The sequence below is a fragment of the Leguminivora glycinivorella genome, chromosome 6 (assembly GCF_023078275.1).
Source record: "Leguminivora glycinivorella isolate SPB_JAAS2020 chromosome 6, LegGlyc_1.1, whole genome shotgun sequence".
Classification (NCBI taxonomy): domain Eukaryota; kingdom Metazoa; phylum Arthropoda; class Insecta; order Lepidoptera; family Tortricidae; genus Leguminivora; species Leguminivora glycinivorella.
In genome coordinates, this window is record NC_062976.1 from 11,706,009 (window position 1) to 11,726,261 (window position 20,253).

Sequence of the window (20,253 nt, forward strand, 5' to 3'; positions counted from 1 at the left end):
GTCTTATGGGCTATGTACCACTGTTCAGAGCGTTGTGAAATACGAGTATGACTCTGACAACATTGTCACTGTCATATTTCACAGCAGGCATCATATAATATTCACGCTGATTCTTGGAACAAAAAACGTTGCTAGCTATAAATTATTCACCTCATACTAATGTGTCAAGTGTAGGTAGACGTACACCTCATAAATATTTTTTCTTTTATATTTGGCTTTAACTGTATTCACGTGGTATACACGCACAGCCGGTACTTCAGTTCAGGGTCCGGTCCGGATACTACAGCTCCCTCACAGATGCTATCGAAAGATTATCGAGGGAGAGATAGCCCTTTGCGAGCGTTGTACATATGTTGACCTAATGCCGATGCCGGCTGTACACACTCGGCGAGACACCCCGAGACAGGCCAAGAAAGAGGTCCTTCTTATCTGGCTCCTACTCATCTCGTATTGCGTCTCTCCGATTGGATTGTATACAGCCCGCATAAATAAATTCCTTCATCGCCTCACGCGCCCAACCATCCCTAAATTGACGATAGACGGCGCACGACCTGTAACCGCCTTCACAGCAATAATGTGAAAAAGGCCTCTGGCTCAAGCGTCCGTCGAATAAACTTCTGCCGGCCTAGCCGAAATGACAATTGTTGACGATATTACCGTGAGCGTTTGTGCATTTGGCTACGTACCCAAGAGTATTCCTTACCTCGAGCCACAGGGGAGACAGCAAGAAAGTTGGCGAGCGCCGCCCCCGTGCCGTGGCCCATGAGCGTCACCCGCTCCGGGTCCCCGCCAAACGCGGGCAGGTTCTCGCGCAGCCAGTGTAGACCCGCCACTAGGTCCATCAGTCCGAAGTTACCCTGCGCCGACCCCTTAGCACCAGTCTTTAAAAAACCTGGTAACAATAATACACGTGTGGTTTTTAGTTATACATTTGTAGTTATTTTATAAACTGGTTAATACCTACATTAAGTTGGAAGTGATAGACGTACTTTTCGCAACCAAATCGGGAAAATATTGCAAAAAGACTGAAGAGAGACCAGAAGGAAAGGTACACGAAACCGAGGAGCATATTACGAGGTTGAGGAACGCTATGAAAGTGAGGGAAGTGAAAGTGGTTTATCAGATTAGTAGCAAATATAAATCCCTAATCTCTGCCTACCCCTTTTGAAATAGGCGTAAGTATATATACTGTTAGTATTGGAAATGGGGCACTTGGCACTTAAAGTGCTGTGTGTTCAGTCGCAGATCGCAGAACATAAATAATAGGCATCAGCAAATGAGTATACCGAACACGGTCAAAGTGTGTGTGTGTGGATTGAGTGAGCACCTTCCGAAAATAAAAAAAAATATGCTGATCATTTAGTAAAAGTTCTAAAACAATTGTAAAACGAATCTCTGAATTTGTAAAAAGATAAATCAAAAGATACAGCCATTAACATGTGCTCACTCAGTTCTCACAAACTACCAACGAAAACAGTGAATATATTCATTTAACATATAATATTTATATACTAACATTTAGTAAAAAATAGGCCAACCTACCTCTATAAATATTAGATCACCTAGTGACGTATTAAATTTTTTACAAATAGTTTCTTATGCTCACTCAATCCACACACTTTTGAAAAGCCGAATTTTGATGAAAAACATAAGATTTAGACCGCTATTATATGTGTATAGTTTAGTAAAAGTGAAATGGGAATTTGTAAAATACAAAACGAACCACTAACGTGTCAGGTTTTTTTATAATAAATTTTTGTAAGTGCTCACTCAGTCCACACGTTTTGAGAAAGTTAAAAATGTAAATATCTTACGATTTGTAGCACCTAAGACACTCGAAAGTACTTCAACATTTAGTAAAAATTTTTACTAAATATCCACCATCTAATATTTTATATTCGTTGTCTGGTTTTAAAGATATTCAGACATAACTTTTCTCATACAAATGTATCAAGTAGGGTGACCACACTATGTCGGCTCCTGATTTTCCCCACCTTCCCATTGTCATATTGAGATTGGGGAGTTTCGTTCAATTTTGATAATAGTTTACCGGATTTGTAAGTGGGAGCGAGAAAAAAATAACTATTTCTCGCTCCCACTTACAAATCCGGTACGCTCATCTGTTAGCGCGATTAGATTACCAGGTTCTGGTTTCTTACTAGTGAAGTATTTTTGTTTCTTACCAATTATCATTCATGTCCTTTTTAATGCATGCATGTCGATATGGTTATTATCCTGACGTCGATAAAAATTACACAATACACATCATCACTAGGCCAAGAACATAACCTAAAAACAGTTTGCAGATGGATAATTAATATGGTATTAGTTTAATATTATCAAAATTGAACGAACGAAACTCCCCAATCTCAATATGACAATGGGAAGGTGGGGAAAATCAGGAGCCGACATAGTGTAGTCACCCTACTTGATACATTTGTATGAGAAAAGTTATGTCTGAATATCTTTAAAACCAGACAACGAATATAAAATATTAGATGGTGGATATTTAGTAAAAATTTTTACTAAATGTTGAAGTACTTTCGAGTGTCTTAGGTGCTACAAATCGTAAGATATTTACATTTTTAACTTTCTCAAAACGTGTGGACTGAGTGAGCACTTACAAAAATTTATTATAAAAAAACCTGACACGTTAGTGGTTCGTTTTGTATTTTACAAATTCCCATTTCACTTTTACTAAACTATACACATATAATAGCGGTCTAAATCTTATGTTTTCATCAAAATTCGGCTTTTCAAAAGTGTGTGGATTGAGTGAGCATAAGAAACTATTTGTAAAAAATTTAATACGTCACTAGGTGATCTAATATTTATAGAGGTAGGTTGGCCTATTTTTTACTAAATGTTAGTATATAAATATTATATGTTAAATGAATATATTCACTGTTTTCGTTGGTAGTTTGTGAGAACTGAGTGAGCACATGTTAATGGCTGTATCTTTTGATTTATCTTTTTACAAATTCAGAGATTCGTTTTACAATTGTTTTAGAACTTTTACTAAATGATCAGCATATTTATTTTTATTTTCGGAAGGTGCTCACTCAATCCACACACACACGGTCAAAGTTAGTGTCATTCAAAAAGACTACATAAAATAGATAATTTGATGGTGTGTCTCAAAACAAATTTAATTTCTAAATATTTATGTTAAGATTATTTTAAGTAAATTTTCTAGGTTAACATCTTTAATTTGCAATTTTATTGTACAAATCCCTAGAACTGTATACGTAGGGACCTAAATAATAGTAAATATCATATATATGTACCTCTAATACTTACTCATATTTTACTTTAAGACAACAACAACGACAAGCTTTCAATAAATATTTTTCGCCCTCGTCTCATGCATGTTAATTCATGCGAACAGACAAAGACAATCCTCCTCCTCTCTCGATCACATTATTTCTACTTGTATTTTACAAAAACTCGCTTTTTTCAAAACGGAACGAGGCGTACAAAATCTGCAATCTTTCAACGCTCAAAACATAGTGAAATGTATGTAAATTGGAAATAAAATACTTTAAACTTATTTTAAAAACCTAAGAAACAAGAAAAAATTAAATAGTTATTTATGTTTTGAATTAACAGCCAAGACTTATGTATTTTGAGTCATCGCTTACTACTTGTAGTTGGTGTTTTTTACTCTATAAATATTTTAAAATATGGCTTTTGATCGAAAATCGATGACTTACAAACTTTTCCTTGTACTAATTAAATTCTAAATAGATGCCTGTCAATAAACAGGATTTCTTTTCAACTTGTTTTATTAGGGCCTACAGAAAGTTGACAAAAAACATTTCTATTCAGAATTTCAATGCCGTCGGGAGTCATTCATTAGTAAAAGATAAGAGTTTTAAAGCTCCAGCTTTGATAAAATAAAATAAAACCTCGAAGAACATTTTCCACGGTGGAAGACTAAAGCTTTCACCGTATCATTTTAAAATCACACCGCAGACTAAGGATAATTGAGCAAGATAAAAGCTACCAACCAGCCACGTTGTAAATACTTATAAATCAGTATCCTAACTTTGCCTCGTTGAATATTTTGAATCACAAGTTAAACATAATAAATCATAGAAGTAATATTTGTACTTATTTTATATCTTGGCACACACATTAATAAATTGAATGTTAAACAGACTTCGCTGTATCTGTATCGTTATCACGTAGCAACTAGTATTCTGATGTATCCTAATCACGAGTTTGATAATGCATCTCCCTTGAACTGACAATGGTAAAAGCGTGATACACTGAGACATTCGTTATTCACTCATGACCAATCATGGTCAGACGTGAATCATGATCAATATTCCTACGGACAGCAAACATACCTATGCTACGTGTCGAGTTAGAAGCAAGAATTGATCTCACTATTAACGTTCGCTAACCAGCGACCTGCTAAACTAGTAAAGTTTAACACATTTACTGCCAGCAACCCTCCAAACGGACGCTCTGTTTCGTAGTCTATGATTTTATAAACGGAATTTGGCATTTTATCGGCTACGCTCGTAGCGCGTAGCACGAGCTTATACTCGTACCGCGTAACGTGTGTATGCTGGCGGTGAATGCGTTAATTGAATACCTCTTTTGTATACATATTTATTCAGTACATCGATTTTGGGAAGTCTTTGCAACGCAAATAAAAATAATCAGACAAAATAAACAAACCATTCACTATAAATAAATGCTGCTAATTTTTAATACCACGCATCAAAGGCGTCTTTTACATATATCAGCAGTTCTCGAAAAGTTTGTACAAAAATTAAGGGAAAAGTTAAATTTGTTTTTATTAATTCCTATTTTGTTACCAAGATTTTGTTGATGAATTGAGATTTTATTAAGTTTTATTTTGTCATTAGGGTTCTCTAGTATCTATATTTTCTTAATTATAACAATTATCCTGTATATATCTTACGAAAATCGAATTATATTACTAAATGTTGGTAACAAAATAGGATCAATTAAAATTTGCTGACGTGTCATTGTACAAAGTTGACGGGAATTGCTGATATACCGAATTTCACGCAACAAATTACAATTTCGAAAGTTTTGTAAAATGTACGTTTAACTACCTTGTTGACTAAAAAAATAAATAAAATCATTTATTCATGTTCCAAAAATAGCAGATATAACAAATCATAATCTTATATTAACACAAAAGAAGCTTCAACATATAGTGTTTTTATATGTAGTTTTTTATTTAGTTTTATTTTTAGGTTTAATTTTAGTTTTAACATTGTTTAGGTCTACAATTTCTATGTTTGTAGTAAATAAAAATTGTCTTATATCTTCACGTTCTAGAAGTAGATCGATCGAATCTATTGGGTTTGAGAATTATGTAAGATTTTGTTACCTGTCGCTAACATGAGAATACTCCAGGTATATATATATATATATATATATTATATATATATACCTGGAGTATTCTATATATATATATATATATATATATATATATATAAATTATTTCATTTAAAGGTACTTAATGCCTTTATAGCTTTACCTATTTGTGGCTGGTGGTAAGCGTTTACTGCCAGCAACCCTCCAAACGGACGCTCTGTTTCGTAGTCTATGATTTTATAAACGGAATTTGGCATTTTATCGGCTACGCTCGTAGCGCGTAGCACGAGCTTATACTCGTACCGCGTAACGTGTGTATGCTGGCGGTGAATGCGTTAATTGAATACCTCTTTTGTATACATATTTATTCAGTACATCGATTTTGGGAAGTCTTTGCAACGCAAATAAAAATAATCAGACAAAATAAACAAACCATTCACTATAAATAAATGCTGCTAATTTTTAATACCACGCATCAAAGGCGTCTTTTACATATATACCGAATTTCACGCAACAAATTACAATTTCGAAAGTTTTGTAAAATGTACGTTTAACTACCTTGTTGACTAAAAAAATAAATAAAATCATTTATTCATGTTCCAAAAATAGCAGATATAACAAATCATAATCTTATATTAACACAAAAGAAGCTTCAACATATAGTGTTTTTATATGTAGTTTTTTATTTAGTTTTATTTTTAGGTTTAATTTTAGTTTTAACATTGTTTAGGTCTACAATTTCTATGTTTGTAGTAAATAAAAATTGTCTTATATCTTCACGTTCTAGAAGTAGATCGATCGAATCTATTGGGTTTGAGAATTATGTAAGATTTTGTTACCTGTCGCTAACATGAGAATACTCCAGGTATATATATATATATATATTATATATATATACCTGGAGTATTCTATATATATATATATATATATATATATATATAGCTATAAATTATTTCATTTAAAGGTACTTAATGCCTTTATAGCTTTACCTATTTGTGGCTGGTGGTAAGCGTTTTCTCGCCGATAACCACGGATAATAATCATGAGTATTACGAATTAATTGAGGTGCGTCGAGTGAGTACAAGTCAGAGCCTCTAGAATTTGTTCCTCACGTTTTAAAATACTTTATAACAGAAACGTCACGAAAAATGACATTTATTGTATGGAAAAACAGAACAGCGTCCCCCATACGTGTAGGAAGTACCAAAAATTACAAACATTTTCTGTCACTAAGCTATCGAGTTGGTAACTTACGTTACTTTTAGGTACCTAAAACGTCAAAAAGTCATGGTAGGAGCTCAGAAGTAAGACAAATTGCCCTCTATAATCCTAAATCACTAGTAATATGTTTAATGCCGACAAAATTGTTCCAATTAGTTGCCATTTAGTTGTGGCCGTCGCTCAGTGGACAATCCCCACTTAAACTGCTACAGTGTGCTACGAGTCGTCATTGGGCTGTGACTGGGCTGGTAACATCGTTATCTCAACGATTATCGATCTTAACCCGTCTCCTGCAACTCTATAAATTATAAATCCGAAGAAGAACATTTTGAGGGGTTTGAGGTTTGGAGCTATACAAAATACAAAAAAGTGATCACGGTCTAAATCTCAGTAAATTAGTCTAAGAATATTTTATGTCTTAGGATACTGTAGGCACAAACAGCTTAAATAGTGTTTAAAAGCTTGAACCTAGTGAGTCACATAGCGAATAGATTAGTAAAACGAAATATATAGTTAAAACTACTGACTTTTAAACTTTTCAAAACCTACGAGTACCTATCTAGTGACGGTCATCAATAATGTAGACATTTACATAATACGATTTTAATCGTTTTTATCCCGCCTTCATTTTTAATTCGATCGCTCAATATTTTTTATCGAACAAGATTATCCAGAAGGCATTATTTACTCATTGGTGCCGAATTACAGGAGTCCCATCGATGGAATAAGATGATGATTTGATATTACCCTCTGCATTACAATTTTATAATGGTTTACAATGTTGAATAAAAAGGTACTTGATATCTGCTTCTAAAGTTACGAAGGCCTGAACTAACGCCAATAGCCATGTTTGAAACCAGCTCAAATAAAGTAGCATGTTCAACATTTCAACTCAAGCAACCTCGATTTACTCACTCATGGCTATTATAAAAAGCTTCAAGCAGCAAATAGGCCGTAAATGGGCTCTTTATACGTCAGATTGATGACTAATGCCGCAAAGTTACGCCAAGAAATCCACTGGAAATCTTCTCAAACAAGACGCCGGCACACACAAAGCCTCATTGAGTATTTTTTAAACGCCTTTGGACCAATCACAGCAAGAAAAATCGAGTAGGTTTTAAAATTTTGATTGTATATTATGAAAATTATATTAAATATTAAAGAAAGTTAATTCCTCAAAAAGTTTATTTTTGTGTATGTAGTTTTCTTCTTCATTCAAATTCTTGAAATTACACAACGGTAGTACGACATTTTTATCGATATCAAATAATAAAATTAGTTTAATGTGTCCTCGCACTATTAAACGTCAGTACAGATTTGCCCCCGCGAAACCGGTGTATGGTAATAGCCTATTCATTAAGTTTTCTTTCCACGATACCTTATTCTAAGAAACATGTGACAATATTAGTAATAGATGACTAGTTTTGTTTAGGTGTACTACCTTCAATTTAGTAGAAATGTTATATTTACTACTACTTAATGAACGATGTCTAGATGTACGAAATTTAAGTATATACCTACTTTAAATTTAGGTATATTTTGATAAAAATCTTCCGTCTAAGAAATAAAACGTCTCCTTATTTTTACGTATAGATTATTTTATACATACAAATAACGATAGTAATAGTCACTGATTTTATAAACGGAAAATAAGGATATTATTTTCCTAAATATCACATATACAAATTATTAATATATACTTATATTCTGAGCAATGCCTATCATTGATATTAAATGTTGAAAACAGAAGCAAAATGGAGGGACAGTCATGTAAGCAGAGCTGTATTGAAATTGACAACCAAATGGAACGCGAAATAATACCTTTCAGAAGAGATTTTCCTGTTACTCATACGCCTTATGGTGTCTGAGATTGCTATTTATATATATATACATTTATTTTGCCTTTACATGCCATGGTATGTTTTTTTTTTCAAAAAAACTTGTTGGTAAATCGCAATATCTTACACCATGTGCACGTTGTAATCAGGATATTTTGTTTAAATTAATACTACCCTCATTTTGTGTGTGTGTTAATGTGTGTCTTTAGAGGAAAAAAAAGACTGCAGAAACCGGTATAGATAATTATCTCTTCAAAGTGGTATACTTGATTTTGTTACGTATAATTTTTCGTTATAGGTTAGTAGGTCAGCAGAGCACCTTATACCGGCAAGCGGGTTTGAGGAATGTTATGAAAGTGAAAGAAGCGAAAGGAGTGTATACTATATATGTCAAAATCGTTGCTAGTGGAAATCTCTATTCACTTACCCAATACACCTTACGTAAAGTCGATAGTGACTACAATGATGTTACCGGGCGCGGACAGTGTGGTATGAGTGTAACGTAATATGTCTGTTCACTTACCCAATACACCTAACCTAAAGTTGATAGTGACTACGATGATGTTGCCGTGCGCGGCCAGCGTGGTATGAGTGTAACGTAATATGTCTGTTCACTTACCCAATACACCTAACCTAAAGTTGATAGTGACTACGATGATGTTGCCGTGCGCGGCCAGCGTGGTATGAGTGTAACGTAATATGTCTGTTCACTTACCCAATACACCTAACCTAAAGTTGATAGTGACTACGATGATGTTGCCGTGCGCGGCCAGCGTGGTATGAGTGTAACGTAATATGTCTGTTCACTTACCCAATACACCTAACCTAAAGTTGATAGTGACTACGATGATGGTGCCGTGCGCGGCCAGCGTGGTATGAGTGTAACGTAATATGTCTGTTCACTTACCCAATACACCTAACCTAAAGTTGATAGTGACTACGATGATGTTGCCGTGCGCGGCCAGCGTGGTATGAGTGTAACGTAATATGTCTGTTCACTTACCCAATACACCTAACCTAAAGTTGATAGTGACTGCGATGATGTTGCCGTGCGCGGCCAGCGTGCTGTGCGTGTAACGTATTTTTCCCCTCACTAGCTCGGAAACACGTGTTTTGTCCTTTAATACCAGCGGGTAAAAACGCATTTTATCCACTAGTGGGTAAAGTAATTTGACCTTGAATAAAGTCAAATTAACTTCTTTAAAATTGATAAAAGTAGGTGATACTAGTAATAAAGATGATTTACCACCTGTGAAACTACTGGAAGCAGTGATAAACGCATTTCCTGCGTTGTAGTTTCCTCGCTATAGTGAGGGGAAAAGTTTTGTGTTACACTGCAAATGTATTTTCCCCTCACTAGCTCGGAAACACGTGTTTTGTCCTTTAATACCAGCGAGTAAAAACGCATTTTATCCACTAGTGGGTAAAGTAATTTGACCTTGAATAAAGTCAAATTAACTGCTTTAAAATTGATAAAAGTAGGTGAATCTAGTAATAAAGATGATTTACCACCTGTGGAACTACTGGAAGCAGTGATAAACGCATTTTTTGCGTTGTAGTTTCCTCGCTATAGTGAGGGGAAAAGTTTTGTGTTACACTCGGGTGCAAATGTATTTTACTTCTCGTGTGTTAAAAAACTCGCAAGTTTAGGATTCTATTCTCGAACCACTCGCTTCGCTCGTGGTTCAACAATAGAATCCTTTCACTTGCTCGTTTTTCAATTCCACACTCGGCGTTAAAATACAACTTTGCCCCCTTGTATAACAAATAACTATAATATGTGTCTTCACTTACCCAATACACCTAACCTAAAGTTGATAGTGACTACGATGATGTTGCCGTGCGCGGCCAGCGTGGTGCCGTCGTAGGCGCTGCCCGAGCTCCACTCGTACGACTCGCCATGCACGAACACCAGGCACGACAGCCCGCCGCCCTCGTTCTCACCTTCACCTGCCAGTTTCAATGTTTATATCACGCATGTGTTGAGAAAACAGAAAAATCTACTTCACATATTCAACCAGCCGGCGTATTATGCTTCCAATTTTTACATACTTGACAAAACGTGACGGATACTTTATCCACATAGATAAGTGATAAAATTAGAAGCATAATATTTACGCCGGTAGTATTCAACTTACAGGCCAATTCAAGCCTACAATCATATAAATTCGACTTCTAAAGGACACCATTCAAACTCTTAAACTAGGCGAAACACAGAAAAGTTTACATAACATTATAGGTGCCGGTACTTTACATTTTCATTCAAATATAAAGTACTGGCACCTGATGGCTTATATATTGGCCCATTGCAATTTTTTTTCTCATTTCAGTATAAACTTGCAGCTTTGCTTTTGTATAAATAAGAACATGGACACATAAATTAATTTTTATTAAGCAGAAACGTCTGCTAACGATTCTAAACATTTTTTTATTAAAGGAAAAAATGGAAAAATTTACGCTTCCGGCGGGACTTGAACCCGCACCATTTTTGCAATCCGTGCAATGCTCACAATAATCCGTGCAATGGACACATAATTTAACCTCATTTACACAAAAGTTAAAATTTTGAAAATGAGAAAGCTTAAAGAACCGTGCCATCCTAGGGGTCAGTACTTTAGTGTGGCTTTGCTCGTGCTTGCCCGTAGCTGCATTGGCGCGAGCGATTCACAAGATATTTTTTTCTACTCCAGCACTCAAATCTGCCAATTAGATTATTGTCAGCGGTATCCAAATTAAGTTCATTTGAGTAACGATAATAAAGTCTATTTGTCTATAGGTATAGCAGTAATCATATGAATATAGTTTTTTTTTAAAACACAACTTCCAATTTATCAGGTATGTTTTCATTTGTAACTTTTAATAAATAATATGATGTTAAGGTTCATAATTTAAATCAAGATGAAAAAATAAACTGAAATGCATTTTACATATTAGATATTGCAAAACAAAGGTAAAAATCATAAGTTTATCAAATAATTTTACATTCGACATTTAAATATTCTTGAACGCAACCACATTTTTTGTAATTGAAAACCGGCTTATTTTCTATTTCTCTTGTCTATGGCATGTTTGACATTTATAAACTTTTGACGAAACTTTTTGAACTAAGTATTTTAGTGTTGTGTAGTATATTTTAATTCGACGTTATTGTGCAAAAACTTAAGTAATTATAAGTGATTCTGGTGAACTATGTACTTCCGAAGAAATCAAGGCTATGGCGATCAAAGTGACTGACAATTCGTTACCTGAAAAGTCGGATAAAGCGCACAAAAATGTTATGATTGTTTTGAAATGGAAATTGCAAAAAAATGTTTCAACTTTCTCTGAAACCGCGTTGTTGGCATATTTTGAAGAATTGTGCAACAAGTTCTCGCCATCAACATTGTGGACAGAATATAATAGTTAAGATCCACACAAATATTCCCATTCATTATATGAAGTAGGTAAGCAACCCATTTTATTATTCTCGAATAGGTATTTATTTGGCTGTCGTAGAAAAAGTATAGTATACAATCGTAACATTATGAAGGCTATAAAAGTTGAGTACCTTAGGCCACTCGGCAAGCCTCGTGACCTAACCGCGGTACTCAACTTTTATAGCCTTCATAACGTTACCGTTATATAATATACTAAATTACATCATTAATATATCGTCCTAATATCAGTATACATTTGAATTGACCTGTTAATGGTATATAAGCCATCAAATGAGGAGGCACACTGAAAGTTTAGGGCAGATGTCGTCACTGTAACCGTGTACCTACAGCATGTTTTGCAATACATGATGAAAATAATGGCAGTTGGTTCCATATTTCTATCAAAACGGTATGTACCTTGTCGGGACATGACATACATTATAAATAATAATGCTGAACACTGGCATTGACAGTTGAAAGTGAATATAATTAAAAGTCAACATGGTTTATTTTTAGTATCTACCTACTCGTATTCATCGGAAAACAAAGGTGGCCTAAAAAAATACAGACCATTTTGTTACAGTTTGAAATTCAATTCACACGAATTATTTACACCAACTACAGAGAGAAAATAATTAAGAGCAGTGTGTCAATATCAATATTATTCGATTTCCGCTAATACTCAAGCATAAAACGCTTCAAACAAGCCTTTTAAATAGAAATTGGAGTGCTTTCACGAAACCTTTGTAAGAAATTTATTCCTCTGGCAAAAACAAGTCGACCATAAAAAGCCTTTGTACCCTTTCTGTGACTCTTTGATGGCGGTAAACTGATATTGCAAGATCTATCTAAACGCGTAGGTGACAAAGTAATTTCTTTCTAATTCTAAGGAATATAAAAGTCGCAACAGGAAAAAGGGATTGTGAGCGGGCTTGAGGAAAAATAACCAATTTCTCATAGAAGAAGGAACTTTGTGGTTAGCGGAATCGTAACAAAACTTGCAAGTGACAGCCCTCAATTAAAAACTAATTACAAAAAATATATTTTCTGAGATTCTATTAACAATGTTGGTTGTTTTACAATAATTTCAAATATTCGATTATGGTAGGTTCAAACTGAGTTTTTAACCCCCGACGCAAAAACGAAGGGGTGTTATAAGTTTGACGTGTCTGTCTGTCCGTCTGTCTGTCTGTCTGTCTGTTTGTCTGTTTGTCTGTTTGTCTGTGTGTGTGTATGTCTGTGGCATCGTAGCTCCCGAACGGATGAACCGATTTAGATTTAGTTTTTTTTGTCTGAAAGCTGAGTTAGTCGGGAGTGTTCTTAGCCATGTTTCATGAAAATCGGTCCACTATGTCGGGGTCGGGGGTTTTTTCAAAATTTTAATTTTGTGGTTAGGTTATTAAAAGTGGTAGCGTTATTGGATTACATAATGGCTGGTATAAATTTAATTACAAATCTGAAAGCTTTTCACAAAGCAAAAAGTTTACAAAAAGAAGTCTACCTAAAATCAATGCGGTCAAACATAAGATACAAATATGAAAATAACCCCTAAAAGTCGGATATGTCAATCATGCATTACAAAACCTAGAAATTAATTTTGTAATCTTTCAAAGACTTTTCCTGGGCACAATAATAACGTACAGACAAGTGCAAAAATACGTATCGATTTTATCCGCTCAAAAATATGTACCGAGACCTTATTCCGCCGACATAAAGTGCTATGGGACATATTTTTGATAAGTTCAACGCACCCATATTTTTACACTTGACTGTACAAGTGTACATCCATCTCGCTCAGTGCAAGCGCGGATCCAGCTTCGTGCCCAGGGAGGGGGGGGTCACATGGTAAAGGTCCAGGCCCCAGAGGAGGGGGGGGTCACGTGGTCTATTTGTATGGCCAACCTAGGCTCCAGAGGGGGTCATGACCCCCATGACCCCCCCCTGGATCCGCGCATGGCTCAGTGATTGAGAAAAGAACACGAACTCACCGTAAAGTAAATAGGTACCTACTAATACTAGCATACGACGTAGCAAAATATGTTATAATTCTTCAAACCTCCTGCAACCCAATGTACTAATTGTGAAGATAAATCTTCTTTCTCTTTTACTGATGCTAATTCATTATCCGGCTTGCTTCTCAATGTTCCAAAAACACCAAATCCTCTGTTCTTAATTCTTCCTGTATTCCTGAGGTGTCGCTACAACGTCGCCATTCATCTTCCTGCTGTCTCGAGGTGTCGCTACGAGGTGTCTCAGCCTCACTTCCGCACTGCTTGCAGGGGTACGATGCACTGCAATGCACTACGGAATTGAGGCCTCGATACCTCCCGCTGGGGACGCTTTCAACTTTGATGACTGTGCATACCTAAATTCCTCTAAGAAAACGATTTTTTATACATGTAACTAGCTTTTGCCCGCGGCTTCGCTCGCGTTACGGCCCAGCCACGATATTAGTCTAAGCGCGACAGCGGTGAGCGGCAGCCATAAGTGCGAATGAAGAGTCCCATCGCTGTGTCTCGCTCCATCAATGTATGACCGCCGTTCACCGCTGTCGCGCTTAGACCAATGTCCATCCCTTCAATTATATCCACTTAAAAAATCACGTCAAATCGTCGCTCCGTTTTGCCGTGAAAGACGGACAAACAAACAGACACACACACTCTCCCATTTATAATATTAGTATGGATTGTTACTAGTACTCTTTTTTCAAACCAAAACCAAGTAGGAGTGTTAGTTCTGTTACGACAAGTAGGGGAGATCCGCCATGAAACGGACATTTAACTTTGAAGTAACATGCTGTAGTTAAAAACTTAGGAACTGGTTGACTATCCTTATGAATTTCGGATATAGGTAATACTATTCTATAAATAATTAATAATGAAGTTTCATATTTAATGAAACTTCATTATTAATAATTAATACTATTTGATGGAAGAGATCCCATTAATAAGTCCGCCTACACCATATTACTGACTCTGTAACTGTGTCTCTTTTGTTTCCTTTATGTACAATAAAGCTTATACATACATATATACTATATTTGATTTATCTCACTTATGTCAGTTTCATAACGCATGTAGCATTGAATCGGACAGTGGGTGTCTTGAAACGGACAAGGAACCAATGCCTTACTTTGAGGCACATACTCAACGTTTCACAAAATCACTGTTTTTACATAGTAATACCAAGTAATACTTATTTTAATAAGGCTATTAGTGTGGTATAATGTTGTTGATTAATCACATGTGTCAATATTGATAGGTACCCGTTTGTTTAACCGACACGCCTTGAAGCCCTCGTAACGCTCAAGATTCCACATTCTAATCACAGGCACGTACGATAAAACAACTTTGCTCCTTGTAAAACAAAATAACTATAAAATGTATGTCACTTTAACGTGAATTAAATAAAAGAAGCGTAATTTCAAAGCTACCATTTTTTACGGTGTACCTACGTAACCGTCGAAAAATGTTAACGATAACACCTAAGCAAATTTATAAATCAGTTTGCTTAACGGACGTTGAATTAGCGAGGAAATAAACTGAATAAAGCACAAGCACCCCGCACAGATTAACGATCGCTGGCCGACCATCATCACCATAACTCGTCAGCAAACGACGCCAGGCCCATTATGCTGTATTATTGTTCCACTCTAACAACAGGTGACAGAGAAGCTGCGTATAATAAGTTCATTAAAACACTCATTAAAACTGATCTTGGGTGAATGATAAAGTAAGAATTTTCACGTTGGCACTCGACGAGTTTATTGCATAATAAAACAAATAAACGCTTGAACGCTTTTATTTCTTTCCGTGTTCGCACTGCAATAGCTATCTTGTTAGTTACAGAGTAATGTTTCAACGATCGTATTGCTATTTTAGTAAACTGCTTCGTGCGCCGCACCTTTGTCTACATTTTAAAAATTGCTACGATAAAAGGCGACAACTTCGTATAAAATTCTATGGTTAGCCGTGCGTTGCATACATTGCTCCTGACGCCTTGCGGCGCTTACTTTCTAAGTTTTCCACAGCCGCGTGGCGTGTCGCGTCATGGCCTAATCCAGAGTTACTCTCCGGAGCAGTAATCGATACAATAACAAATTCGAAACTCTATGTTTACGCATCGCCGCACCGCGTTTCAGCAAAGTTAACAATGAATCCGCTTTAATACTTGATAAGCAAGCTAAACGTTTCAATGCCCCTTTCTTGATAAACACGATATTAATTCCTTTTATTCGCATCTTTAACAGAACCTGCGTATTGGATGAAATTTGAAACTTTATTAGAATATTTTAATTACTTTCTTGGAACACAAATGGCAAAATTATTACTTTTTCTTTACAAAGACATAACTCGGTTGATAACGGTACAAATATAGCACCAATACCTACTGGTACTTTACGGGTATCACACTCGTTATAAATTTGATACAAGCTACTCACGTCACGTCTAATGGTAAACGGAAGTAAGAATAGTAAGAATTTATAATAAACATGATCATTGTTTGAACTTGCCCGATGTGAAAACCAAATAGGTACTTCTCCGTATTGACCTTGCTAGTAAACTACTAGTGCTGATAAACTATTAACATTTTGAACGCTTATCGTAAACTCAAACTTCACTCAAGCACGAAATTCCTGGGCGCAAACGAGCTAATCAAAACCTTTGGTATGCTTTTACTTTTGTATGCTTAGAAACAGATATGCTCTATATGGTTTCAACTTAATCATCTATTTATCAACGTATATATGTGAATAACAGTTTTTTACATAAGGCTAATGTAGGTACTGTCATATTTACTTCGACGGAGCCTGCCGTAACACCTATACTTGTCTTTGGCGTTGTAAACACGACCAGTAACGACATAAAATTTCATAGCGTTCAAATATGTAGTTAAAAATATTTCGTACCATTGACAGGAACATAAATGTTGACATATAGGCAGTCCTCGCTCTGGTTGGCGAGCAGTGGCAGCAGGCGCTCGAGCTGGCGGATGCGCGCGCGCGGGTGCAGCAGCAGCGCCTCCTCGCGCGGCGCGGCGGCGGGCGGAACCTGCGGGCACGCCGGGCCCGTCGCGTCCGCCAGCCGCGTCGTGCGCCACTGGGACGGGGTCACCGGCGGCATGTATCTGCACCACAATATATCATATATCTTCCATCAGACTATATCTATTACCCTAAGAGCATTTTGATCTAATATGATCAAAGAACTAAGATAAATACTAATTTACCTGGCTTTTAATTGTATGTCAATTATGGTCGCCTGGTGTATTTTCCTGTTTTTTAACTGACTTTGTTAATCGAGTAGGTCTGTTTTTTTACTTATTCAGGGAGAACACATAGGTATATTATCATAAAGATCCTTTGTGGCAGCATTTTTTAGGTTTAAGAAAGCTAGGTCTTGTGAAGAATCCATTAGCTTTAATTTAAGTTAATGGATTCCCAATATGTAGATACTTTTGTATTCAAATCTCGTTTGAGCCAAATACAATTTTCTATTTAAAAGATTAGGTACTCGAAGAGAGAGATTTTCTGCCACTTATTGAATGTATTAAAATAAAAAGTATAATACCATGTATACGATAATGAAACAAGTTAAACTCACCTAAGGCTACCAAGTGGCGGTGTGGCATATGGCACTCCGAGATAAGCTTCGACTTGCGGATGCGAGTGCACGACGATTCCCCGCAGAGGGCCATACTTGGTCCTCACGACGCGCGTGCTGTACTTGTGAGAGGAGAGCGCGGCCGCGCAGCAGACCAGCCACGCGTGAAGCGCGGCGCGGTCCGCTCGCATCACGCGCACGGGGCGGCCGCGGGACGGGCGCGGGCGCGGACGGGACGCGCCGCTCCTGCGCGTCACGCCTCCCGCCGCCGCCGCGCGCAGGCGCTCGCGCACCGCCCCACGCGCCTGCTCATCCTGACACACCCTTCTCCCGTGCCCGCGGCCACTGTTCACGTATAACACCAAAATAAACACTGTTGCTTGTTAAATGCATACTAACCTCTCCAAAAAACCTCCACAAAAACGTTACCATCATCAATTATTTTATTAACACTACAATTTATCGCGTAACATTATAACTCGATCAGTACAACATTCGATGCAGCGAGTTGATTCCCTTTGAGAATTATGTAATTATAATACAAAAATCAGTAATAGATACACTTGTTTGATTCACTTGGGAATTGGGGATTACGTACTCAAGCACAAACTACAATTGTAATGTATCTGTCAAGTCAACAAGATCGCCTAGAAAGATACGATATCAACACAATTTTTTTGTATTCCCTATTATTCTTTAATATGAATCATTAATCACACTTATATTATGAACAAACACGTCATATGTGTAATTTTATTAGAAACCCCTATAAACTGAAAAAGATAAACAAATAAATAATATAGTCGATGAGACTGTAGGTAACTATGATGAAATAATATTGTTTTCCCCTCACTAGCTCGGAAACACGTGTTTTGTCCTTTAATACCAGCGGGTAAAAACGCATTTTATCCACTAGTGGGTAAAGTAATTTGACCTTGAATAAAGTCAAATTAACTGCTTTAAAATTGATAAAAGTAGGTGAATCTAGCAATAAAGATGAACCTGTGGAACTACTGGAAGCAGTTTTAAACGCATTTTTTGCGTTGTAGTTTCCTCGCTATAGTAAGGGGAAAAGTTTTGTGTTACACTCGGGTGCAAATGTATTTTACTTCTCGTGTGTTAAAAAACTCGCAAGTTCAGGATTCTATTCTGGAACCACTCGCTTCGCTCGTGGTCCAACTATAGAATCCTTTCACTTGCTCGTTTTTCGATTCCACACTCGGCGTTAAAATACAACTTTGCCCCCTTGTATAACAAATAACTATTAAGTACCTACTATAAATCTTATATTGACTTACCCGTCTCATGTTTTTGGCGCGGTGCACATCGACCCAATTGATTCAACCATTGGTTTTACCTGAAACAGTATAATTATTTTTGTTTAACAAATGTTTAGGTCATACCATTAACAAATATAACAAAAAAATAAGTTGGTGGCTGTGTTTATATATGTGAACGATATTGAAAATCGCTCCCCTCGGGCATACTGGGTCAGCGTTTATTACTACATTACTACGTAATAACTACGACATAACTACGTTAGCTGCCATCGTCAATGACGTAACATCCAAAGAATCCGGTAAACGGCAAATTATAACAGTGATCTATAAAATAAGGCGTATTTGTAACATCACAAATCTGAAATAACAGATCTTTTTCATAATACGCGAAGAGTTCTGAAAAGTTAGGAAGCATTTTGGTATTTTTGTAGGTTTATTGCTAAATCAATATTTAAGTTAAATAATGTTCAAACAATGACCCCATCCCAATTTTATTTCCCAAAAGTTCCCAAAAATTTTAATCCCAAAGTTTATTTAAGTTTGACTATTATAGTTCTATAGCTACAGACTACCACTAGGTATTTAATTTTCAATTTATCCTTTAACGTTCCACCTGTTTTTAAAAGAAAACGCAGTTCATCTAAATATTTACCAATTAAAAAGTAGGTACCTATGTTGTTTCCAGCCTTCACGCCAAATAACTAACATTTACAACATTTTCAGCCGCAATAGGTGCAAAAATGTATCCTCCATCTGATTTTAATGAAATACAAACACACGCCGCAGTCGTATGTAGATGGATTTTGCAGTATTTCTTATACCACTGGCCAAACACGGCCTAACAAAACTTGAAAAATGTTATATTGATTTAGACTAACACGATTTGCACTCATAATTTTAGAACAAAACGGGACTTAATCGAAAAAGCGTTTTTAAAAGCGTTTGTCAACTCGATAAACAACATTACCTCCCGCGGTATCAGATCGGTTAATCTCCTTTTAAATCCGAAATTTGAACCAATTTTAAGAGGAATGTGAATGATTGATTCTACATACAACATAACCCCCATATTCTTCACTATTTACATAATTTCATGTAATATTATCCATGCCTAACATGAAATTATGAGTTATGCCCCTGCTTTTTTTGTTATTATGGTAAAATTATGAAAAAAAAAACAGTTTCCATACAAATGTTTAAATGATTCTAACCATAGCTTCTAATTACGATATCAAAAATTTCGTAACGGTATAGCTGCGATGTCGTAGACAACTACCTATCAAAGTAAAACATGTTCAGTAATGTTACCTAATATCCATGGAGGAAGATAAGGAGTCTGTTTGTCTGAAAAGACCATTTCGCACTCGTCATCTCTCGTCTAAATTTGCTAAGTTTCAGGCATACCTAATTGTGTTTACCTACTCGACGAATTTAATTATTAATCAAGATTCTTGATACTTATATTTGAGTAAGTTCTAGACAATGATATTACGAAAGTAATAAGTAAACTTGGCCCCTCGAGGCCAATTCAATT

General features: G+C 36.2%; 1 protein-coding gene across 1 annotated transcript in view; it reads right to left on the reverse strand.

The window, feature by feature from the left end:
- The window catches only part of LOC125227320 (neuroligin-1-like), a 31,846-nt gene extending 13,078 nt beyond the window's left edge, over nt 1-18,768 (reverse strand). Inside the window, exons 1-5 of the mRNA XM_048131606.1 lie at nt 18,738-18,768; nt 17,440-17,784; nt 16,746-16,963; nt 10,215-10,370; nt 704-892 (exon numbers count right to left, since the gene is read on the reverse strand). Of these exons, the coding sequence (XP_047987563.1) occupies nt 704-892; nt 10,215-10,370; nt 16,746-16,963; nt 17,440-17,630 (754 nt within the window). The 5' untranslated portion in view covers nt 17,631-17,784; nt 18,738-18,768. The remainder of the gene's footprint in view (nt 1-703; nt 893-10,214; nt 10,371-16,745; nt 16,964-17,439; nt 17,785-18,737) is intronic.
- Between the last annotated feature and the right edge of the window lie 1,485 nt (nt 18,769-20,253).